Source organism: Vulpes lagopus, chromosome 18 (assembly GCF_018345385.1).
Source record: "Vulpes lagopus strain Blue_001 chromosome 18, ASM1834538v1, whole genome shotgun sequence".
Classification (NCBI taxonomy): domain Eukaryota; kingdom Metazoa; phylum Chordata; class Mammalia; order Carnivora; family Canidae; genus Vulpes; species Vulpes lagopus.
In genome coordinates, this window is record NC_054841.1 from 29,293,318 (window position 1) to 29,318,513 (window position 25,196).

The 25,196-nt window shown below is 52.6% G+C and overlaps 3 protein-coding genes across 3 annotated transcripts; 2 read left to right on the forward strand and 1 right to left on the reverse strand.

The window, feature by feature from the left end:
- Positions 1-8,830: 8,830 nt before the first annotated feature.
- On the reverse strand, positions 8,831-15,493 carry CPXM1 (carboxypeptidase X, M14 family member 1). Its single transcript, XM_041732929.1, has 14 exons — positions 15,098-15,493; positions 13,400-13,561; positions 13,103-13,212; positions 12,831-12,970; positions 12,640-12,730; positions 11,915-12,065; positions 11,742-11,830; positions 11,297-11,420; positions 11,017-11,213; positions 10,757-10,936; positions 10,377-10,674; positions 10,064-10,203; positions 9,297-9,399; positions 8,831-9,190 (listed from the first exon to the last, which is right to left on the reverse strand). Exons 1-14 carry the CDS (start codon positions 15,267-15,269, stop codon positions 8,949-8,951), a joined length of 2,199 nt encoding a protein of 732 aa, XP_041588863.1. The 5' UTR covers positions 15,270-15,493; the 3' UTR covers positions 8,831-8,948.
- A 7,356-nt stretch (positions 15,494-22,849) lies between these two features.
- Positions 22,850-23,439, forward strand: C18H20orf141 (chromosome 18 C20orf141 homolog). Its single transcript, XM_041732388.1, has 2 exons — positions 22,850-23,112; positions 23,205-23,439. Exons 1-2 carry the CDS (start codon positions 22,850-22,852, stop codon positions 23,437-23,439), a joined length of 498 nt encoding a protein of 165 aa, XP_041588322.1.
- A 370-nt stretch (positions 23,440-23,809) lies between these two features.
- On the forward strand, positions 23,810-24,662 carry TMEM239 (transmembrane protein 239). Its single transcript, XM_041732389.1, has 2 exons — positions 23,810-23,879; positions 24,172-24,662. Exons 1-2 carry the CDS (start codon positions 23,810-23,812, stop codon positions 24,660-24,662), a joined length of 561 nt encoding a protein of 186 aa, XP_041588323.1.
- Positions 24,663-25,196: the final 534 nt, after the last annotated feature.

Sequence of the window (25,196 nt, forward strand, 5' to 3'; positions counted from 1 at the left end):
CCTCTCTCCTGGGATGAACCCTTGCCGTCCCCTGAGATGTGTCCCCTACATCCCCAAGGTCTGGATGGCTGACTCTGGAAGCCACTTATTTGACCCTCTTCTGGGGAACCCAGGGCCTAGCTCCAGGCCTCAGGTTTTATAAGCTCTCTTCCTGGTGGTGATACTCCTTGCCTCTGGCCTCTGGAAACTGCAACCCATGGGCCCATGCCCTGTGGTCCTCTGGACAAATATAGATAGGGCCACTCCTATCCTTTGGAGGCTTTCACTTCCTTCTTGTGTTCTTGGCCAATACCTGGGATTCATCTCACCTGAGGCCCACGACCTGGCTAGCCTTCCATTCATCTCACTGCTCACTTGGCCTCCCACTCCATTCCTGCCTCCAGCCTGTGTTGCAGAGCCCCAAAGCCTGCCAGCCCACGCCCTGCTCCAACCAGGCTGCCCAGGTCCTCCCAGCCTGAACACCTGCAGAACTGAAATTGGCACTGGACGCAGGTGGTAGCTAGATGGTGGTCACAGTCTGTTTCCTGGGATGGGTCAGGTGCTGTGACCAATATAAATGAGATGTGAGATCTGTTCTCAAAGATCTCAAGACTTGTGCTCAGGCTACCATCCAAGTCAACACTGCCCACCCCCTCGTCCGCAGATGGCAGGACTAAATCAGTGATGCTTGCTTTGGACTGAATTGTGTCCTCCCGAAATTCATACATTGAAGCCCTGACCTCTCCCTCCATGTGATGTATTTGGAGGTAGGGTCTCTTAGGAGGTGATTAAAGCTGAATACGGTCAGAGGAGTGGGTTTCTAGTCTCATAGAACCAGCGTCCTTGTATGAAGAGGAAGAGACTCCAGAGTTCTCTCCACTCTGAAGATACAGTGAGGTGACCATCTATAAGCCAGAAGGAGAGTCCTCACCAGAAACTAAATCAGGTGACATCTTGATCTGGGACTTCCAACTTCCAGAACTATGAGAAAATAGATCTCTGTTGTTTAAGCCCACAGTCTATGGTATTTTGTTATGATGGCCCAGGCTGACTAATCCAATGTTCTTTCCCATGTGTCTTACTTTTGGTTCCCCTAGAAGCAGAACCTGAGACAAGTTCCCTGCTGGAGTCTGAGGGACAGTGTAGAACACACCTCAGAGCTTTCCCAACCCAAGTGGCAAAGAATCTGGGATATTGATCCTCCAGCCCTCATCTGTAATTGCCTGAGGACTGCTCCCAGGGGATTACCCTTCTGGCACTCCTGGCTTGCCTTCCTACCTGCAGAGAAAAAGCCACCAGTTAGGCTGCTGTTACAGGATGTTGCTACAAGTACTGGAAGCGAAGTGTAAATCCAAAGGGATATGGGCAAGGCACCAAGAGCCTCTACTGCTAGCCTTCTAGCGAGAGAGCATCTCTAGAAAGTTCTCTGCCTTTCTCCCACATAGGTTTCCCAGTGGAAACAGGCTGCTGTGTTCTGGGGATCTGGCAGCCTTTGGGGCTGCATTTAGCTCAGACAGGACTCACTGTGGACAGGCTTCACGGACTCAAGGGAAGGTGGGCAGCAGCTTTGACAAGCCCTCTTGCTGGCTATTCTGCAAAATGCCCTTCTCCCCATATTGGTGGGGGTCTTCTTCCAAAAAAGAAAAATCTCCCAGAAAAATGGGAAGTACCATGCACTGGGAGAAGGATGGCCTTTTCAATAAATGACATTGAGTCCATTGGATATTTATATGAAAAAATTAAACTTGACCTCTACCTCACACTGTACACAAAAATGAATTCTAGGTGGATTGTGGATCCAAAGCTAAAAGCTAAAACAATAAACTTTGTGCCTTTGAAGACAGACTAGAAGTTTTTTGCCCAAAGAAACTCCAAGGTCTGTTTTCCCACTGCATGATCAATTTTAGAGTTGAGGCAAGCATTGAACATGTTTGAGTGAGGTAGTTTAGATGGACCCCCAAATATCTTTTCTCTTTCCTGGGATAGCTTCTCTATATAGGAAGAAGTTCATACATCATGGTGTCTTTCTCCCCTAGAAGAGACGGGCTCTTCACAGTGATTCTCTGAAGCTCTAGCTCCTGAGCCAAGGGTGGTCCCTCCCACCTTTTTACCCACACCTATACCCTTGAGCTCCCTTCCTCTGCTACCATTCACTGGCAGTAACACCACCTGTTGGCTGATGGAAGGTAATGAACCACCCCCCTTGAGGCTGCCAGGCTTGAAGACTGGTGTTCACAAGAAGACCCCCTCTGATGGATGTGCAGTATTGACCATCCCAGGGACTCATCTTTCTATTACTTCCTGAACATTCTCCTTCTCTTTGCTCTCATTGTGAGATTTAAAAACAATTTTTTTTTACTTTAACTAATCTCTACCCCCAATGGGGGACTTGAACTCACAACCCCAAGATCAAAGAGTCACATGCTCTTCCAGCTGAGTCAGCCAAGTACCCCGCATTATGAGATTTTTGCCAGAATTTCTTAACTGAATGTAGTCTCTAAGTTGTCAATTTTTTCTTTATGGTTAGTGCTTCTTGTATGCTTTAAAGAAATCTTTACCTACCCCCAAATCCAGAAGATATTTTTGAGTATGGTATGAGCTAGGAATCAAGCTTTAACTATTTTTGTATGGATAGTCAGTTGGCTCAGATCCATTTACCAAAATGATATCAAAATGACCAACTTTTACCCACTGCACTGCAGTGGTACCTTTATCATGAATCAAGTGTCCATGTATGTATGGGTCTGTTCTGGATTCTCTCTTCTGATCCATTGGTCTTTTTATCTTTGCATCGATACCACACTATCCTAATTAATTTAGATTTGTAGTAAGTTATGATATCCAGCACAACAAGTTGTCCAACTTAGATTTTCATGATTATCTTGGCTATACTTGGTCCTTTGCAGTTCCATATAAATGTAATAATCAGTATATTAAGTTCTACTTTTCAAAAACCTGCTGAATTTTCCTTGGCATTGCATCTGTAAATTTATAGATCAGTTAATGGAGAATTGACACCTTTAGTATATTGAGAATTTCATTTTATGGATATTGTATATCCCTTCATTCATTTCCATCTTTTAAAATTTCTCTTAATAGTATTTTATAGGCCTCTGTCTTATACATCTCTCATTTATTCCTCAATACTTGATTACTTTATGCTGTTATAAATGACATTTTCTTAATTTCATTGTCATGTGTATACAATTGATTATTGAACAGCAACCTTATACCTAGCAACTTTGCTTAACTCAATTCTAGTAATACTTTATCTGTAGATTATCTTAACTACAAAGGACAGTTTTATTTATTCATTTCCAGTCCTTGTTTCTTTTTCTTGCCTAAATCCACTGGTTGGATCCTTAATTCATTGTTGAATAAAAGGAGTAATAGTGGACTTCTTTGTTTTGTTCCTGACCACAAAAGGCAAGCTTTTACTTTTCCCCATTAAGTACCATGTTTGGTTTTACAGATATCCTTTTATTCCTAATTTTCTTTAAAATTTTTAAAATTATGAATAGATGTTCAAATTTTTATAAAATGCTTTTCTCCATCTATTGAGATAATCACATGACTTTCTCCATTATTTTGTTAACATGCTGAATTACACTCATTATGTGTCTAATGTTAAACCATCACATTAACTGTCTAATTATGTGTTTAATGGTAAACTCCTATCATTTGCCCAGGAGATACCATTTGTTAACAGGTAATCCATGCCCCCTTTCTCTCAATATCTCTCTCCTTCAGTCTCTCTCCCTCTCTCTCCTACTCTCCAAGAAGGCACACATTGGCCCTCACCCTCCCCTCTTCTCAGGAAGTTAGGCTTCTGGGAAACAAAATGCAGAGACCCATAGACCACCCTGGGTAAGCCACCTTGCCTGCTCCCTTCTGGGAGCAGGGTTGCAAACACAATAACAAATATAAAGTAATGTCTCACTAAGTCATTCTATCTCAACTCTAAATCCTGTCTCTCCTCAGCTGGACTCTTGGCTCTGGGTCCCCTGCATTGGAGTTCCAGAAGCGTACTGTGGGCTATCTGTCCAGAACTTGCCTCCACTTACTTCCCAAAGGGAAAGGTGTCCAAACCTCCCTGCCTTGCCAGAAGCCTTAACAGGGGAGCGGAATGGCACCCCTGGGGGGTTGAGGGTTTTTCTGGGTTTGGAGCTGCAAGGACTGCCCAGGGGAATGATGGGAGGGTTCTGAGTGCACAGACCCCCTACTGGACACAGAATGGAAAAGGTTTCCTGACTAAAGATGTAGAAGAGGCTTCTCAGCAGGACAATAACAGAAACTAGACTTCTTTTTTTTTTTTTTTTTCACATTCTTTAGGTAATTTTATTCCTTGAGAGAGGAGGAGTCATGTTTAAAGGGGGAAGCAAAAATGTCTTACCAGGTCTGTTGTTCTTTGGGGCCTAGCATCCTGACATCTTGTTTCTTTTAAGCCTTTCCTTCCCCATTCCCTGCCAGCCTGGGAATGAAAGCTGCTCCTGATGCATCCCTGGCTGTGCAGTGGGCCCCTCAGCCTGGGCTGCCAGGGCTCCCGGGGAGCTGGGGGAAGTTCCTAAGTCCCCGGGAGAGGGGAAGCATGGCTGCATCCCATTGGCAAAGTTGTAAAGTGCTGCCCAGCACTGTGGCCAAGGGACACTCCGCAGTCAGGCAACCATCCCATGAGTCCAGGGAAGCCCTCTGGCCCGGGTCCCTGTCCCTGTTGCCACTCTTGGGGTTCCACTCACCTGGGAGCCTGGCTCCCCTCCACACATCCACCATTCGCCCAGAGTCTGAGTTTACCTTCAGGTGGGTGGAGGAGGGTCAGGCCACTTTGGGGCTGGCATGGACTCAAGCCCAGCCAGCTTTGGCTTCTGTGGTAAAAGCTGGTTTGTCTGGGGCTGCTCCCTAGGCCGTCCTTGGAGCCTAGCCCAGAGGGCCACCTTGCCAAGACAAACTGTGGCTGCCGGGTGGAATGTGGTGGAGTGGCTGCTGGGCAGGCCCAAGCTTGGCAGGCCTGTCAATGGTGCCCTGGCCCGGTCCACAACGTGAAGTCCTCCAAGGTCCCAGGGTCAGGCCAGGCCAGGAGCAGGTACTGAGATGCTGCTTGCTGGGCATCTCTCAAACCTCTTGTTGAGTGAGGCAGGGACATCCCCTCTCTTGATCTCACCCAAAAGCTCATAATGAAGCCTTAAGGTTGACAGAATTCCTTCAAACCTGCTTCCTTGGGGGAGCCGCTCAGTGGGAGACAGGGGAGGGGGGGCTGCAGGTAGCTGTATGAGACTGCATGCGTGCCTGTGGGTATGAATGTGCGGAGTGGGGGCTGCCAGAGCAGGAGGAAGAACCCCCCAATGAGGCCTCTTCTGCTACAGTGTGAGGGGGCTACGCTGCCGTTGGATCCCACGTTTATTCAGCACTTGCCATGAGCCCCTTCTCTTAGGCAGGATTCCCTGGAACAGAGCCAGAATGGGGATTTGGGTGCATGTGCAAGTCTTCTCTAGAAGAAAAGCAGTGAAGGAGGCAGAACAGGGCAGGGGAAGGGGCAGAGAATGATCCCAGCATGGAGCTCTGGAGCTTGGGCCACCACCGTTGGACCCTCTCAATGGCAAGGAGAAAGTTCTAATACCTCCATGCCAGTCAGTCCTTGGTCACAGGCTACCAAAGCGGGATGGAACACGTAACCCCTGTCAGACAGCTCGCATTTAGCCAAGAACAGTACATGGGGGGAGTTGCAAGCTGTTAGCAGCCAATGCTCCCCTCAGTCGGGGGATGGGTGCACTGGTTGTTGAGAAGGTTCTGGGTGAGACAGTATGGTCCTCCACCATCCCCATTTCTAATACTTCCAGAATGGAGGCTAGTCCTTTTTTTTTTTTTTTTTAAGATTTTATTTATTTATTCATGAAAGACACACAGAGGGAGAGGCAGAGACACAGGCAGGCTTCCCGCAAGAAGCCCGATGTGGGACTCGAGCCCGGATCCCAGGATCACGCCCTAAGCCGAAGACAGATGCTCAACCACTGAGCCACTCAGACATCCCTTTTTTTTTGGGGGGGGGGAGGGGGGAGCTAGGCCTTTATGACATTACTACTTCTTGATCCCTTCTGCTTCAAGCGAGTATTATTGGGAGTGTCCTGGACTGTTGACAAAGAGAGCAGGGATCTGCCCTGAGAGATCACTCAAGAGTAGTCCCGGTCACTTGCTGGGAGGGTATTGGATGGTTGTCTGCACTGGCTCTGCTAATCTAGGGCCCCAGGTTGTCAGAGATGCCTCTGAAAGCTGCCCACCCTCTTGTGCCTGTTCTCTCCCTCCCCACCCAGCTTCTCCACCTCCCAGATCAGGTGACTCTCCACCGGTCCCAGGAGAGGGGGAGGGCTGGCAGTCTTACTGTCCCTCTAGTCTCCAAGACATCATCTTGGCATCACTGCCTGCTTACCTTGGGCCTTCCCTTTTCATACTCAAGAGCCAATTTCCAAAACAAAACAAAAAATACTGAGCCTGCTCTGTTTCTCCCTCTGAACTGCTAAATCTAAAATGTATATAGAAAGACAACTTTCTTTGCCCTGAAGTCAACTTTAGCTGATATTAAGATTGCCACTCCTGCAGCACCTGGCTGGCTCAGTTGGTGGAGCATGCAGCTCTGGATCTCAGGGTTGTGGGTTCCAGCCCCACATTAGGTGTAGAGATTCCTTAAAAAAATAAAATCTTTAGGAAAAAAAGAAAAAGCCTCTTCAACTTATTTTTTTAAATATTTATTTATTTGACAGAGAGAAAAAGAGAGAGCCCATAAGCAATAGGGTGAGAGAGAAGCAGACACCCTGCTGAGCAGGGAGCCTCCTGCTGGACTCGATCCCAGGACCCTGGGATCAGGACCTGAGTCAAAAACAGACACTTAGGGATCCCTGGGTGGCGCAGCGCTTTGGCGCCTGCCTTTGGCCCAGGGCGCGATCCTGGAGCCCCGGGATCGAATCCCACGTCAGGCTCCCGGTGCATGGAGCCTGCTTCTCCCTCTGCCTATGTCTCTGCCTCTCTCTCTCTCTCTCTCTCTCTGTATGACTCTCATAAATAAATAATAAAAAATTAAAAACAAAAAACAAAAAACAGACATTTAGCAGACTGAGCCCCCCTCTCTTACTTTCTTTTGATTAATGTTTGCATAATGAATCTTCTTTCTTCATCCTTTTTACTTTCAGGGTGCCTCTTTCTTTACATTGGAAGTGAGTTTATTATAGTCTATAGTTTTGGTTTTTTTTTTTAAGATTTTATTTATTTATTTATTTATGAGAGACACAGAGAGAAGCAGAGACACAGGCAGAGGGAGAAGCAGGCTCCACACAGGGAGCCCGATATGGGACTCGATCCTGGACCCTGGGATCACGCCCTGGGCCAAAGGCTGATGCTCAACCGCTGAGCCACCCAGGCGCCCCTATTATAGTCTATAGTTGAGTCCCATCTTGTAATCCACTTGGCCAATAAGCTGAGCACTTAAGTGCACTTTTTATTAGGTCTCCTTAACTTTGGTGAATAAAAACAATCTTTTTTGTTTGGAAAAAGGTGATGCTGTACAAAAGGAGCTAGAGGTAGGAAGCAGGGAGATGGGAGATGTGGCATTGAATTCCTCCTGATGATCTGAGATTGAAAATATGAGAGGGAGGAGAGCCAGAGACAGCTCAAGAGACAGAGACGATGTAACAGCGCAGCACGAGGAGGCTTATGTAACAGAAGACTATCTGGATGTCTTTATGCTGAATTTACATGTTAGTAATTGCTTCCCCACCCTTACAAGCTCTCCTCTGAATTTCAGGGGGCTGGGTGCCTGATAATTACATATTGCAGGCTTCTTTGTGGCCTAGGGTACAGTTAAGATTTTTTTTTTTTTAACAATTTCTCTCAGTAGTCTCTACACCCAAGGTGGGGCTTGAACTCATGACCCTGAAATCAAGAATTGCACGCTCTGCCAACTGAGCCAGGCAGGCGCTCCAGTTACAGTTAGATTTTGCCAATGGATTTCATAGGTTGGAGATTACAAAGTGGCAGGAAGGGAGAAATTATTCTGTTTCAGGCCCTGGCCATGGCAGGTGACCACAAATGATTATAGGTGGCTGCAGGTGGCCTGTAGCCCCATTTCTAGGTAAAACTCCCTTTTCTCTTTTTAATCATCCAGCTCTTCCAAAACCTTTACATCCAATGTCCAGCATTAAATTTTCCTCTGCTTGACATACCCGAGTGGGCTATTTCGCTGGCAAGACACATTATGTGCCCTTCAGTCTAAAAGAAACAAATCAAACCTTGTCATTTACCAACACTCCAAACTGGCTGGCGAAGCAAATTCAGACGTCCCCAGCTGTTCTGTCTTCCTTTTTTGGTCTCTCCTACTTGGGGCTCTCTGTCCATACACCCAAGGTACTTGGTCCACCCCCCATCTACCCTCTGAGAACCTTCATGTATGCCTGTTGAGTCCTTGACATCTGAGTCCCTGCTCAACTGCCATGCTGTATTTCACACAAACGTATGGAATCCCACCTGCACTCCCACAGCAACAGGGATCCACCTTAGCATCCCTCACAATGCACTGAACTGTCCCCCATCTTGACTGAGAGTCCCAGGAGGCTGGAAGGGCACAGTTGGTCCTGGACTCCCTGCATGCTCGGCCCTGAGCACTGCCATGGTGCCTGAGATTGGTTGATGAGTTGCTCAGGTAAGCCCTAGGTTCAAGAAGAATCCGGGCAGGTACACCTTTCCATACCATCTCTCCAGAAGTTAATCGATGAAGGCAAGCATGTGCAGAATAGGATCGGGGAGAAGGGGAAGCTGGGGCCTGGCCCCGGGGCAGGAGCTGGGACACAGAGACCACAGGAAAGCCAGGTGAGGTGCCAAGTAGCTTTAATGAGCCTGAGCACCTCTTCCCCTACTGTGTCCCTCCCCCCTTCAGTTCTGGTCAGGTCCAGCCTGCCCGCTGCTCCTGGGCTCTCCACCCAGACATGTCAATGCTTCTGTCCCCGCAGCCGCTCCAGCCGCCTCCGGAGGTCTGGGGGCACCTTGGCCCCAGCTGCAAGCAGCTCTCGAAGTCTCTGTTTGGGAGTCTTCGTGAGGTGGAAATTGCAGGGTACCGGGCCCTCTTCAAAGGGGACCCGGCAGCTCCGGGTGGCAGTATGGTAGCCCTCAGCACTGGCTGTCACCATGTAGTCCCCAGGGGTCAGCAGGCGCCAGTAATCCCCACCCCATGCTGAGAGGAGTGAAGGCCAAGATAAGGATATGGTGATCTTCTGCTTCTGACCCTGACTCAAAGCCCCACCCCCACCCCCCAGCTCCATCATACCCTCACAGCACACCTGTTGTCACATCATGGTTAATCCCATCCACAGCGATGACGGCATCAGCAATCCCCAGCTCTGTGTCTTTGTCTCGCACGACTCCCGTGATGCCCATTCTCACCTATATGGGGATAGGGAAGGGTGGGGTGCTATCAAAACCCTTTTCCCACTGTGTGAGAATGGCACCCGCCCTTCATTCCCTGGCTCTGTTTGGGGCAAACCTGGTGATGGTTATGTCTAGGTTCCTAGGTGGCAATACTCAGGTAAAAATAACTCGACCAATAAATTGGATCTGGACTGGGAGAGCTACAAACTCCCAGGAGGAAGACCTGTCTTTGGGTTTCCCAAGCTCAGTGACCCTTGATATCGAGTTTGTCATTTTGGAACCCTTGGAACGTATACTTATGAAGCCATCGCAAGACATACAGCTCCTGTGGAATAGGAGGCATCTATGCCAGCACCCCCCGCCCCTGCACTAGCATTCTGGAAACAGCCCTCCCGAGACAGCTCGGGGACAGCTCTATGGACTGGGTTTAGCGGGCTGTGAGTGTGTGGGGTCTACTCCTCCTGGCTCATGATGTCTGAGGCCACCTTGTTGGCGGACTATGCTCTCCATGCTCTAACCCTCCAAGTCCGTCTGATGCCAAGTGTGAGCCAAGGCACATATGAGTCAGTTGTTGGGAGGCCCCCCTGATGGCAGCTGCAACCCACAGGGACAGCAGACCACAGCAGTGACACAGATGGGCCTGGGGGGAGAGGGGGGGAGTTAGGGATTCAGATCCAACCTGTTCCAGGTAGGTGAGGAGGGCATCTTTGTTGTTCTCCCACTCTTGGGGCAGCTCGTTCTCGTGAGGAAACTTGTCACAGGACAGCTCCACGGTGATTTCAAAGCAGTTGGTATGGAGGTAGCTGAAGTCATTCATACCTAGGGTTATCACAGATACTGGAGCCTGGCGGGGAGGGGCGGGTAGCCCAGCCCTCCGGGTGCCCTCCTCTGTGAGACTCTTCCTGGGGGGAATCCACACCACCGGACTGAGTGGGCTGTCTCACGGGGGCAGCGTTACAGGGACGGGGCTAACTCTATCCTGAGGCACATACTCCCTGGGACTGTGTGCCAGTCAGCGCCGTTGATGATGTTGCCATGCAAGGAGAAGTCCTGGTTGTGGCAGGGTCGGCGGTCCGGGTCCTGCATGGCTCGGTTGGTGCCAGCATAGACGGTGCTAAGCCAGCGGAACACGGAATCATCCGGAGTGGGTGTGAGTTCACGGGCAGCCCACGGGGTCCGAGTCATGTCAAATGGGTAGGACACCACGAGCTCACCCCCATGGAGGTTGGCACTCAGCACAAAGGGGATCCGCTTCATCCACTCAATCACAGCCCGCGTTTCAGGGGCCACCTAGAGAGAGAAAGGTCAGGTGGGGGGAGACAGAGATGAGTGCCCCTGGGTGGCCCTCTACCACTGCCCCCAGAATACTCACAGTGGCATTGGGCAGGGTGTAGTAGGCGGGCAGTGGCAGGTGATGGTTGGGGACAGTGTCAGGCACTAGCCCATCATCCTCTGCTTCCCACAGTGGTGTGTTGAGGTCAGCAAAATTATGGTTAAGATCAATGCCCTGGTGGTTCCAGCGGCCCTCTGCCCAGCCCACCAGCTCCGAGCCCTGCCAGGGAAGGGGCTCGTTCAAGCCAAGCAGGCACCAGGGCAGAAGGAGCAGGGTGGCCCTCATGCCAGGTGGCCTACCCGGCGAAACGCAGTCTCATAGCCATCAGGGTTCATGGAGGGCAGCAGGTGAATACGTGTCTCAGTGAGCAGCCGGGTCACTCGTGGGTCCCCTCGCAGGAACTCATGACACAGGAACTGCATCAGGAGCAAGACAAGCTCCCGCCCCAGGGCCTCATTCCCATGCATGCCAGCCACATAGCGAACCTCAGGCTCTCCTGGGAACACAGGGACTCGGCGCTGGCGCATGCCCCCCACCCTTCTCTGTGCCTACCTCTCCCCGCCCAGAACCTGCCAGTACCCAGCTCATGCTCCCCAGGCTGGTCCGACATTTCCATCACATACAGCTTCAGGCCCTGGTGGCTCTTCCCGATGCTGTAGATGCGGGTGATGTTGGGGCACTTCTCGTTCACCTCCTTCATCAGCTGGGTGGTGAAGTGTAGCATAGCATGGGGCATGGGAGGATGGGACCCAAGGGTCAGACCACATGTGGCCGTGGAAAGACTTACACAGATGGGGGCACCACAGCACCATATAGCAGAGCAGAGCAGACCAGAAGGAAGGGTTAGAACAAGGGAGGCACAAAAACCAGGGAAATTAGGGCAGAGTTCAGGGGTCAACAGGAGAAGGGTAAAACAGTGGGGGATGGGGAGACATGAAGACAGTTGTAGCAGATTACGCCCCAGTGGGAAGAGGAGCTAAGATTGGCAGTTCCTCCCTCCTGGCTCATAGGGCTTATGTCTGACCTTCCTCATGGCCTTGTAATTGTGATGCCGGAAGTCCAAAGGATCAGAGGATTCCAATTCGGGGGCCTTAGGGAATAGGTCGTTAGGATCTGGTGGAGAATGAATTCTCCATCAAAGAGGAGTCCATGCTAGAAGTTTTACCCTGCTCATCCAGCCCGTGGCCCACTGTTCACCTGAGATCGGGCAGGCTAGGATCTCTGCCCGGAGGCAAGATGTACCTCCCTGGAGCCAGTTCTGGGGCAGCAGGCGAATGAAGCGGGCTACCTGGGGCTCAGGCAGGAGGTTCAGCACTGGTGTCTCTGGGTCTGAGTTGGCAGGAAACACCTGCGGGCATCAAGTCTTTTGGTGGAACTGCTAAAAACCCAGCAGCCTGTCCAGACCAGAGAAAGAACTCCGGCCTCTAAGCTCATCACCAAACCTATCCTGGTGGGCTAAGCCAGAGACTTGCACTGTACGTCAACCCCAGACCCCCTGCCCATGGGCAGCCTAGGCAGCTTGGTCACAGCTTATTAGACCAATCTGGCCACAGGACTCAGGAGCAGCCAGTCCTAAAGCTGGCCAGGCCCTGCATTGTAGCCTGGTATAAAAAGGAGTCCATGAGATGGGAAAGCCAGAGCCACGAGGAGGTGAGAAGGGATACAAGGTGGTGAGGCCCATCACCAGAAAGGGGGTTCCAGCAGGAAGTTGTGGCATGAAGTGGGACCCTCCCGGTGGAGAAAGGGAGATGCGGACATGTTCTAAAGCAGCTTAGCCCTCAAGGCTGCCTGGTGAGTGCTACCCATTCTGACAACCCCCTTTCTCCTGGAATGCCAAGCGGGCATCTATTCCTTGACGTCAGAGCAGCCCCAGTCCAGTCCAGGATCCTATAGTAGGCCCCAACCACCATGGCACCACTCACCGCATCCATCCCACTGCTGCGGTTCCTACTCCCCCACCACGTCTGACTGTCATTGCTGAACTGGACCTTGTATGATGTGACCCAGTCATACCTGGCAGGGAGCAGGGGAGAGATTATCGGTGACCCCAGGACTCCCACCACAACCCTTCTGATTCTGTCCATACTTCCTGGACTGGGCTGGCCTGCCTCACCTCCAGACAGAGTTCCTGCCCTGTGTGATAATGCCTGAGAAGCGGGTGGGGTGCCTAGCATCCACCTGAAACCATGGCTCAGTATCCTGCTCCTCAGCACACCAGGCCCCGTCATACAAATCGCCGTCCTCCAGGCCTGACTGTGAGCACAGGACATGGTGATCAGATCCAAGTGAACAGTATAGAGTGGTCTGGGCTGGGGGCTGAGGGCTGGGGACTGGGGAGGGAGGAAGTTCCTAGGAGGCGCCCTGCTCAGAGCCAGGGCTGCTGACCTGGATGTTGAGCCGTCCCCGGTGTGGTCCAAGACCAAAGGACTGGCTGCTGGATGCCTCGAGCTGGCTATCCGAAACTCGCAGGGACTCCAGGCCCAAGGGGGGGCAGCCTGGGGCAGGGGCAGAGCAATGAGACAAGACCAGAGAGAGAGTGGTCAGGGCAGGTAAGAAGCAGAGTCCATGCCTGCCCAAGTGCTGGGCAAGCTGGGGGCATGCCTACGCCCATGAGGCCAAAAGTGATGTTAGTATGTGGCCCAGGGGCTGCAAGTCTGGGAAGGGTCCCTGGAGTAGCAATACCTGGTTCCTGCTCCTCTGGAGGGTCAAGGGCTCCTGCAGGGGTGGTGGTCACCCGAGGCTTGGCAGTCACCAGGGGTCCAGGACGAGTTAGCTTCTTTCGTTTCTTCATAATGATCTTCTTCTTCTTGACAATGCGAATCCGAACATGCTGTTCTGAGGTCCCTGGGGACCAGGGAGGCAGAGCACCAGGGGAGGGAAGAATGCCAGAGGGAGTCATATGCCAGCCCAAGAAAGCATGCCAGTCCTCGGCAGCACCCCCACACCCGGTATCCAAAGACCTTAGCATGGACTTAAAGTCTGACTCCCACCTGCCTCTCCCACCACTTCCCTGGCTCCTTCTTGACATGACTACATGTTTGGCCAGCCTGGTCTCTGAACCTCTCCAGTGGAGAGCTACACCCGTCACTAACAGGGAACTAACTATTTGGTTCCTCCAAAGAGCTGAGTTTGGGTTTTTCTTTGTTAAGATTTTATTTATTTATTAGAAACACACACAGAGGCAGACATAGGCAGAGGGAGAAGCAGGCTCCCCTCAGGGAGCCCGATGTGGGACTCGATCCCCAAACCCCAGGATCATGCCCTGAGACGAAAGCAGAGCTTAACCGCTGAGCCATCCAGGCATCCCTGAGTTTGTTTCTTTATCTGCAGGCCTTGGCCTTGGCTGACCCTCTCCATCATTCCCCGGATCTTATTGCCTAATTCCCATTCTTTGAATTTCAGCCCAGGAGCCTTCCTTAGCCCTAGACCCAATCTCATGTTCCAAAGCCCTGATCTGCCTCTATTGCTGCATCTGCCCTCTGGGCTGAGATGTCCCATCCTCAGACTGTCTGCCTAGGTACCCAGACTTTCCACGGCTGGGCCTGTGTCCTGCTTGCCCTGCAGTACAGGGCCTTGAACAGGGTGGAAGTCACTGGTTCCCCACCAGCGTTCCCCACGCTCTGCAGATACCTCCAGAAAGCGCTGTACATTTACCTACCTGGAGACCCACGCCTTTCCCCATACAGTGTCCTTCTTGTTTGCCCTCCCTCTTTAGCTCCTCCTGACTCAGAGATACCTGTTTTTCAGGACCCAGTTTCACTCACCTCCTCTGAGAAGCCCTCCTTGATTGCCAGCCCTTTGCCTTCCTCATCTCTAAACTTGCATCTGAAGTCAGAAAGTGAGGCAGCCGACCTCTCTCCCACCCCTCACAGTGCCCCATTCCTCCAGGCAGCGCTAGCAAAGACCACTCTCCCCACCTTGCTCTCCATCTTTCCTTCCCGCCCCTGCCCTCAGGCTCTGTCCTTAGGTCTAGTTCTGCACCTTCTACCCTCTTTCTCCCCTTCTCCTGGCTCTGGTCTCAGTTTCCTCATCCGTGAAAAGGGAAGGTTTGGGGCTGGAAGAGGCAGCATCCTACTGGCTCCCTCCCAGGACTGCTGACTTGCTCTGGCCGGGAACTGGGGCTGCTGAGTCAGCAGCCGTAGCAAGGGACGGGGAAGGAGGGAGGGAGGGAGGAGAGAGAGAGAGAGAGAGAGAGAGAGAGAGTGTGTGTGTGTGTGTGTGTGTGTCGGGGAAGGGTGGGCACACAGGCTCCGGGCAGGGAGTGTGTGAGCGTGTGTGAGCGTGTGTGAGCGTGTGTGTCGGGGAAGGGTGGGCACACGGCGGACAGGGGAGGAGGGGAGCCGACAGCCCGAGAAGCGGGCCCTCGGTCGGGGCGCTCACCGTTACTCTTCCCCGCGGGCGGCTGTACCGGGCTGCTCTGCGGGGCCAGGGTCGAGCCCCGGGCCTCGGTGGCAGCGGGAGGCGCAAGTCCCAGCACCGAGGTGCCAGGCGCCCCCAGACCCGGACCGACGGCAGGCGCGAAGGCGGCCAAGGCGAGCAGGAGACCCCACATGGCGGGGTCCGAAGGTGGGGACGCGCTGGGTCCGCGGCGGCCGGTGGGTTCGCCTCTTCCTGCCCGGTGCTCCGGAGCCCCCCGCCCCTTCCTGCCGCCGCCACACGCCCCCTGCGGCTCCGCCCGCCCACAGCCCTCTAGATGGCCCGGGGCCCGGGAGGGGAGGGGAGGGGAGGTGGGGAGAGGAGGGGAGGGGAGGGCCGGGGCGGAGCGCGGGAGGCGGACCCCCGAGCGGCCACCCCCGGTCCCCGCACCCACCGCCCCCGCCCCGCCCCCTCCGGCGTCCCCAGCTCGCCCGCCCCACTTGTGCGCTGCGCTCCGCAGTCGGCGCAGCCCCTCGGCACCCTGTGAGGCGCCTGGCCCGCAGTGGGCGCCTGCTTCGCACCGCGCACCGTGCCAGGCGCTTTGCACGTGGCCTCTCAATCCAACCTCATTTTGCAAACCGGTAAACTGAGGCTCAGAGCGCCCAACGGAGGTGGCCGCGGTAGCAACGCTGAGAATTTTGGGGGAGGAAACAACTCAAGAGGGAAATCCATCCAGAGCCAAAAGTCCCCTCCCAGGGCGGATGGGACAAAAAGAAGAGGGGAAACTGAGGCGCGGGATGGGGCGGGCTGCGGGGAGGAGGGAGGACTACCCCTCCAGGGATTCTTCTGAAAGACGACCCTAGGGGCCCAGCCCGAGGCGGCCCTTCCCACCGCCAACCCCATCCCCCCCGGCCCCGCCTCTCCTCTCCTCCTTCCCGTCCCCTCCCCTACTCCTTTGCTCTCCGGGCTGCCACGTTCTGGGCTTACATAACTCGAGGAGAGAAGCCGGAGCAGATACCCGGCCGGCTGGGCCCGGAGGTGGAGGGACCGAGGCCCGTTGTTCGCCAGTCCCGCCCTCCCCGCTGCCTCCCCCACGCGTCTCAGTCTCCTCCGGTGGCAGGCAGCCGGGGGTCTCCGCTGGCGGGGTGCCCCACATCGAGGATTCCGGAGCGCAGGTCCCCCCCCCATCCGGCTGCCTAGCCCCCATTGATTCCCCGACGCCAGATCGCCTCCCAGAGGGAAGGAAATGCGTCCACTGCGCGCCTCTGGCCTGTGCTTTGTCCTTGCAAGGAGCCCGCGGCCAAGAGAAGCGATGCCAGGTGGCCAGGAATCCTCTGGAGTGTGTGCCCCCCCTTAGCAAATACTTTTTTGCAGGGCCTCTATATAAACTATTTGAATCACCCCAAGTCGCCGTTCTGGCGGCCCAATCTCATATGAGTTTTCGAAAGATCCCACTTTGTACCCCTGGAACTAGATCCCACCACCAGCAGGGGCAACCTCACAGACCTGAGTCCCAGAGCCCCTGGAGGCATCTGGCCCTACCCAGGCACTCTCTATAGAGAGCCCCAAAAGGGAGTGACAGGTCAGGGGCAGAAAGAGTACTGTACACTGAGGCTTCACCGGAGTGGGAGGGCAGGACAGGCTCCGGTAGAGCTGGAAGTGGGTCTGAACAGGTCCTGAGGGCTGTTCCAAAGCCCAGTCTGGCCACTTCTCTGTCTCTGGCCTCAACCTCACCAAAGTTTGACAGACTGTGAGGGGAGGAGGGGGCACCTGGCCAGGACATCTCAGCCTCCTGAGGCTCTCACCCACAGCACCTAAATCAGGTCAGATTCCTCCTAGCTGAAGTCCCTGGAGGCTCACATGCAAGGTCCTTCATGATAAAGTTCTTCTCCACCCACATCTTTCCCACCTCATGGACCCTGGCTCATATGCCTCCAGCCAGCCACACTGGCCTTCTAGCAATCCCTCTGATGCACCAGCCCCTTCCAGCCTCATGGCCTTTGCACTAGTTCACTAAGTTTGCATCCTTATCATAAAGATTGCTTTTTGGTGTCACCTGACACTGACTTTGCTGGCCATTCTGATGAAAGTAAGCCCCATCCTCTACACACTATCCTTTCACCCTGTTTTATTATTGTTTTCAAAGGCACTCAAGACTGAGATTATCTTGTTTTGTTATGTGTTCATTGTCTGGGTCCTCATCCCTAGCAAAGGTAAGCAACACTCCAGAAGAGCTTTTTGTACCCAAAAGTTCACAGCTCATGGCCTAGAACAGCATCTAGTCCCTACTCAGTGCCCAAAAAGTACCTGTGTGGGGGTACCTGGGTGGCTCACTAGGTTAAGCATCTAGCTCTTGGTCTTGGCTCAGGTCATGATCTCATGCGTCATGAGATCAAGCCCCAGGTCAGGCTCTGCACTTAGTGGGTAGTCTGCTTGAGATTCTTTCCCTCTAGACCTCCCCATACTTGCTCACTAGTGCGCATGCACGTTCTCTCTCTCTAATAAATAAATAAATCTTTTTTTTTTTTTTTTTAAGTATCTAACAGGGGTGCCTGGGTAGCTCAGCAGTTACCTGGGTGGTTCAGCGGTTGATCATTTGCCTTCTGCTCAGGTCCTGATCCCGAGGTCCTGGGATCGAGTCCCACATCGGGCTCCCCTTGGGGAGCCTGCTTCTCTCTTCCAATGTCTCTGCCTCTCTCTGTGTCTCTCATGAATAAATAAATAAAATATTTTTTTTAAAAAAGTATCTATGTAATATATTCAAGGTTAGAGAGGACCAAGCAGACCTGAGGGAAGCTGACTCTCCCCAACAGTGCCAGGTTCTGTGGGAGAGATGATAGGCCATAAACTGGGAGATCTGCCCCCCAAGGGACTGGCAGGATTGAGCATGCTGGCCATCCCCTGCCAAGCTCTCAGGGGCTCAGATCTGTGGAATGCTAGTACCTCTCTGTCCCCTGTGCCCCCTCACCCTTCTTCTCACCTCTCTTAATCCCTTGCCTCTCTGCCCTATTACAACTTTCAGGGCCCCTTCATATCCCTCTATGCCTCCTGAGTGCCTCAGAGCCTCCCTATGCTCCTTCATTACTTCCTCATCCCCTCAGGTACGTTCCCACCTCGGTTGCTGTCTTTGGTCCTTTCGACTTGGTTCCTTGAGCTGCAAAGCTGCCAGGCCAGGAGGCAGGCTCTAGAGGCGGCAGCTCCAAGGCTCCAGTGGCAGGTCTACACTCAGATACTGGTGCAGTCAGATCTCTAGTCTCAGGAGCCAGGTGGAGAATCTGTCGTCGCCTCAGGTGGGTGAGAATATGGTGCAAAGCAACTGTGAGCAGGACTGAGCTGGACTGGGTGGAGATAGCAGCCCAAAAGGGATTTGGGTTTAAGGGATGGCCGGGAACTCTCCTGCCAGCTCTCCAGGGTGGTGGGGTGGCTCAAGGTGGAGAGGAGAGCCAACTTTGGCATCGCCTAGGCTCTATTTCACACCCGCTTCTGCTGTTTGTTTTGTGTGGGTATCCTTAGACAGTAATTTGCTCTCTGAGCCTCTGTTTCCTCGTCTGTAAAATGGGGACGATAATATCTTAGCCCCAGGGTTTTGGTGGTGATGAAGTGAGAAAATATGTGGTTCCTCGGGGGTGCTGAGGCTAACCGGATGAATTAAAGGTAGGAAAACAGCTTCATACTGTCCTCTTTTTTTTTCTTTTTTAAGATTTTATTTATTTATTTGAGAGAGTGACAGAGCAAGCATGAACAAGGTGGTGGGGGGATGGGCAGAGGAAGAGGGAGAAGCAGACTCACCTCTGAGCAGGGAGCTGATGAGGGGCTTGATCCCAGTATCCTGGGATCATAACCTGAGCCGAAGGCAGATGCTTAACCACCTGAGCCACCCAGGCGCCCCATTTTTTTTATTTTTTTAATTCATGAGAGACACACAGAGAGAGGCAGAGACATAGGCAGAGGGAGAACCAGGCTTCCCTTTGGGTTCCCTGATGTGGAACTCCATCCGCAGGACTCTGGGATCATCACCTGAGCCAAAGGCAGATGCTTAACACCACTGAGCCACCCAGGTGCCCCTCATACTGTCCTCTTATTCCCACATACATGGATGGAATAAAACAATATCAAGAAAAGAAAGGAGGTTGTGTGTCTGGCTGTACAAAGAGAGAGGTAGTGAAATCTACTGCCTGCTGGATCTGCCAGTCTTCTGTCCCTGGTGCTGGGCCAGAACTCACTCTCTACTAGGGGCTCTCCCTATGATGCAAGTGAGCATTGATGGGGACTCCCTCCCATGGACCTACATGCACTGGGAGGCATCTCCCCACATGACCATCCTCTGCTCACTACCTCCCCCAGCCATCAAAGTCCTTGAGAGCCCTGCTTCTCAAAGTGTGGCCAAGGACCAACAGCACCGCATCCCCGGGGTGCTTGTTAGAAATGCAGAATCCCACCCCAGACCTACTGAATCAGAATCTGCATTTTAACAAGATCTCCAGAGAATTCAACCCCAGGAGATTCGTGTGCACATTAAAGGCTGAGCAGCACTAGGTGGAGATTTAGAACACCTCCATCTAAAATGCATGAGATTCACAACTTTCAAGTTTGATGGTGTTTGATGTTGTCACTGCAAATTTTATCTGAAGCTACAGAGCACATCCACATAACATTTGGAAATTGGTATTTCATTCATCCTGGGAGGGTATATTCCTGATCTCTACAATATGACCCTATATTAATTTTCTTTCTTTCTTTCTTTTTTTTATTTTTATTTATTCATGATAGTCACAGAGAGAGAGAGAGAGGTAGAGACACAGGCAGAGGGAGAAGCAGGCTCCATGCACCGGGAGCCCGATGTGGGATTCGATCCCGGGTCTCCAGGATCACGCCCTGGGCCAAAGGCAGGCGCCAAACCGCTGCGCCACCTAGGGATCCCAATTTTCTTTCTTTTTAACTAAATCATTTAACCAAAATACTACAGAACACAGTTTTAAAGGTAAACCACATTTAAGCTTGCAATAGAAGATTCTTTTCTATGCTTCTCCATTCCCAGATCAACCACTTTTAATTCTGTTATTTCTCCTTGTATTTATCTTTATACTTCTATTGCTACTTCTTTAATTTTTCTATGTCTGAATGTTATCTGTAGGTTTCCTGCTATGGAATTAAAGATTTCACTTTCCTACCACCCTCCTCCACACATATATTCAAGTACACAAACACAGTCTTTCCATCTTCCTGAAGAGCTAAGTCACTGAAGTCCATATTCAGTGCTTATATTATGACCATGTAAATACTATTGTTCAACTTTTTGTGTTCCCTGGAGTTAGCAATTTTTTTTTTTAAGATTTTATTTATTTAGGGCAGCCCTGGTGGCCCAGCGGTTTAGTGCCACCTTCAGCCCGGGGTGTGATTCTGGAGACCCGGGATCGAGTCCCACGTCAGGCTCCCTGCATGGAGCCTGCTTCTTCCTCTCTCTCTCTCTCTCTCTTTCTCCCTGTCATGAATCTGTCATGAATAAATAAATAAAATCTTTAAAAAAAAAGATTTTATTATTTGTTCATGAGAGACAGAGAGAGAGAGAGAGAGACAGAGACAGAGACACAGGCAGAGGGAGAAGCAGGCTCCACGCAAGGAGCCCCATGTGGGACTCGATCCCAGAGCTCCAGGACCATGACCTGGGCTGAAGGCAAGCACCCAACTGCTGAGCCACCTAGGCGTCCCTGGAGTTAGCAATTACTTTGTTTTAGCATTTGCTTGGTTTTCTACACATCAATTACTAATTTAATCCCAAAGCAACCAACAGAACTGAACATTTATTTTGAACATATCTAAAAACTGCAGACAATCTCATTTTCTTCTGGAGACATCCCTCCTGGAGCATCTTGCTTTTGATTCCACTTTATTTTTTTTATTTTTTATTATTTATTCATGATAGAGAGAGAGAGAGAGAGAGAGAGAGAGAGAGAGAGAGAGAGGCAGAGACACAGGCAGAGGGAGAAGCAGGCTCCATGCACCGGGAGCCCGACGTGGGACTCGATCCCGGGTCTCCAGGATCGCGCCCTGGGCCAAAGGCAGGCGCCAAACCGCTGCGCCACCCAGGGATCCCTTGATTCCACTTTAGGTTGTTTTCTTTCTTCACTTGGAAGCACAGCTGACATCTTGAGCCTTTCTCATCATTGCTTTCCTGTGTTTAGCCTCATTTCTTTCTTTTTTTTTTTTTTTTTTAAGATTTTATTTTATTCATGAGAGATACACACACACAGAGAGGCAGAGACACAGGCAGAGGGAGAAGCAGGCTCCATGCAGGGAGCCTGACATGGGACTCGATTCTAGGTCTCCAGGATCATGCCCTGGGCTGAAGGCGGCGCTAAACCGCTGAGCCACCTGGGCTGCCCTAGCCTCATTTCTTGACTCCCATATTGTCCTCTTAGTTTAATGCCTTGTTTTGCTGAAGCACATCCTCCAGTAGCTTTCTAGGAAAGAGTGTATGTGAGGTCAAATTTTTAAGAACTTGCATGGCTTAAAATGTCTTTCTTCTACTTTCATACTTGATCATCATGTGGACAAATACATGTTCTTAGGTTGGAAATAATTTTCTCAGAATTCTGCAGGCATTGCTTTTTACTCTGGCAAGAGCCAGAGCAAAAGCGATCAATGAATGATTCCAAGGGCCAGGGGTATGGGTTCTATGCCAGTGATGTCAAGTCCACCAGACTTGAGTCTTTGGACAGTGCCTACTAGAGACAGATATGCTGTCTAATTCTTGCTGTCTCCTCTCCTTGGGGCTGTATGACCACAGTTCCCTTCCCCCACCCCCATTAGTTTTCCTTCAAAGTATGATAAGTGGACAAGGACTCTGTTGTTAGTTATGATCCATTTCCATTCTTGCCTCTCAAGTCACTAAAGTGAGATGTGCTGGAACCTCCGTAGGTTCAGATTACCATGGAGATAAGTTTCCTTTTCAGATGATCAATCCCTTCCTTTTATGTTCATTTTCCTTACTTTCATCCTCAGAGTTACTTTAACTTCCAGATTGTGAGTTACTATGTCACCGCCCTTCATATTCACATTATATATGCCATTTCTGTAATTCCAGTATCTGGAACACTTCCCACAAACCACAGGGCTTAGAAACAGCCCCTTCCTGCCCCACCCTGTAGCAGTCCCCTGGGAGCCCAGCTCCAGAAAGTCTCAGGGTGCTTCCTGGCAGAGCCTGTCTCTGCATTTCAGGGCTGCAGTCCTGAAAATTCTCCCCCAAGGCATCATCCAGCTCTCAGGGGAGAGACAGCTGCCGACAGGAAGATTGAATAATTGTTCCTGGACACAGAGCTCTGGGAACCCGCAGGAGAAAGAGAGCGGCCCTTCCTCTCTTACCCACGTGGTGATGGGGTTAGAATGCCTTCCTGGTAACTCAGATCCTCTTGGGGGGTCCTGGGGGCAGAGAATTCACCAAGGCAAGAGGATGAGTCTTAGTTCTCAGAAATCATGACTCCCTTCTGGCTAAGCCCCACCTAAGATACCAGCTGCTTAGGAGGTCAAAACCAGCCACAGCTCCCTGTGTACCCCAGAGCCCCACCTGGCAATAGGTCACAATGTCCCAGCTGCCCAGTCCCACAACAGCTGACTGAAGTAGAAGGTGAGGAGGATGTGGTGAGTGAGTGTGTGGGGAGGGGGAGATTCCCACACAGTTTACTCTCGAGTGTCTGTCAGGGCCCAACCCTGTCCCACATACCTACCCACCCCAACTCCCTCCCAGCACTAGTCCTCGTGTCATCTCCACCTCCCTCTATGACCCAGCTTTGCTTGCCCAGGCCCAAAGGCCCTGCTTATCCTATCCCAGTCCCTCCCAGGGGCCTGAGTGCTGGGGAGGGGTTGAATAGCCCAGTAAGTCCATGTATGTCTCCCTGGGGCCTTAGCCCGGCCCAGCTCTGGGACAGTGTCCTAGGGCTGGGGGCACTGGGGCTGACAGTTCGGGCAGTCTTTTCCACGGCTGGCCCAGTCTTGCTGCTGCTGCTACTGGTCAGCTTCCTGACCTTCGACCTGTTCCACTGGTAAGTGTGCAGCAGCCTGGCAGGTGGCAGGAGTAAGCAGGCAAACAAATAGTCAATTTCCGGAAGCCCAGTGTCACCCCCTCTCTCCACAGCCCCGCAGGCCCCGTCCAACCACAGCACATACTTCTCACAGGCCAGAGTCAGGGGGCCGGTGAGGGCCCAGGACTGCAGGAGGCTGTACTCCTGCCTACGGTGGCAGTCACGGGACAACTCAGCCCCCAGGAGGCTCTGCTGCTGCTGCTCCTGAGCCTGGGGCTGCTCCTGGGAGCCTGCAGCGTGCCCTTGGCCCTGCTTGGCCTGGCTTTCTACCTCTATCCTTGGATCTGAGTGCCCTCCAGAAATACACTGGCAGTGTGCTTCTCCAGATCGCCTTTCCTCTGTTGTGGGTGGAGCAGGCAGGAGGGTACCCCTTTATCTCCAGTCTGAACCACAGGGGACCTTCAGCTCCACAATGTGGACAGTGGATACCCGGGTCTGAGTCTGAGGACAGCAACAGAAGGTGAGCTAAGGGACAGGGGTCCCAGGGCAGGATGTGGCAGCCATCTCCGAGTTTGTGGGTTGGGAGGTGGCCATTCTGGCCTCCTCTGTGGTTCTAGAGTATCAGTGTCCAGAAAGACTCACAGGAGAGCAGAGTAGGACTGGATATCAGTTAGTAGGGTAGGAACCAGGATCCGGAGAGGGCTTCCCACAAGAAAGCATGACAATCTGCATCAGTGGGCTCACCAGCACCCTCTGGCAGCCTGGAGGGTCCGTGGAAAGGGATTCAGGTGAGCCTCACATCCTGCAGTGACTCCTCTCTTGGTTGGACCCCACCCCCACCCGGGTCACAATAGGGATCTGGGGGGGGGAGGGGGGACAGAGGGACAGCAGGGGCTCTACTCTGGCCGCTAGGCCGTCCTAGGTGCTGCAGGAAGCAACATGACTTAGGTGGTTCTGCCCAGAGGTAAGCCCCAGGCCCCGGCTCAAAGCCTCACCCTACCCGTGCTGGTACCCTCCTGCCCCTGCCTCCTGCCCCCCACCTGCCCTGAGGTCCCAGGCATCTCAGGGCTGCTCCTGCAGCTGGCCTGGCCCTCTCCCCAGGTGTACCAGCCAGGATGCAGCAGCCCCAAGTGGAGACAGGTGCCATCGGGGCCGGCGAGGGGCCGCAGCAGGCAGTGCCCTGGTCGGCCTGGGTCATGCGGCAGGCCTGGGTGCGCTGGTGCATGTGCCACATGCCTCGGAGCTGGGCCCAGTGGTGGACCACATCGGGCTGGCGGCAGCCACTCCAGCGTGTGCTGTGGGGGCTGGAGGGGATCCTCTACCTGCTGTTGGCGCTGATGCTATGCCACGCGCTCTTCACCACCGGCTCCTACCTGCTGAGCTCCCTGTGGCCTGTCGTGACTGCAGCGTGGCGCCATCTGCTGCCAGCTGTCCTGCTGCTGGTGCTCAGCGCCCTCCCTGCCCTGCTCTTCACCGCCTCCTTCCTGCTGCTTTTCTCCACGCTGTTGAGCCTTGTGGGCCTCCTCACCTCCATGTCTCACCCAGACTACACTCAGGACTTGGACCAATAGAAGGGCAACCCCATCCCGCTGCCTGTGTCTGTTGAGCCCTGGGGAGGGGGAGGCCCCAGACCTCCCATCCCTAGCACTGCTCAGGCCATGTGTGATGTTGCTAAAGCTGGCAGGGTAGACTGGCCTGACCTCTGGGCACCTTCCCCAAGCCAATGCTACAGGTACTTGGTGTGGGGCATCGGAGGCTTTGAGAAGGGACAGAGCAGAAGGGTTAGCCAGGGGCAGAGCTCGGCCAAGCCACTGAGAGTTCCCACAAGGCTGTAGTGACACCACTAGGGCTCCCTTAGCAACTGGCAGCAGCTTTTTCTTGCAGCTGCTCAGCTGTCTCAGCTGCGGACTCAGTTGAGAATTTCTAGTTCGGTAGCCCTGACTGGCCATTCCTTTCAATAACCCCCCAACCCCCGCTCTTTCCCCAGGCTCTAGAAAGAGCCCACTGACAGAAACCTACCTGGGAGAAGGCCGTCCAGAAGTCCCATGAGACCTCAACTATCACCTCTAGCTCCTTTCTGCTCAGGCATCCCCCACTCCCTAGAC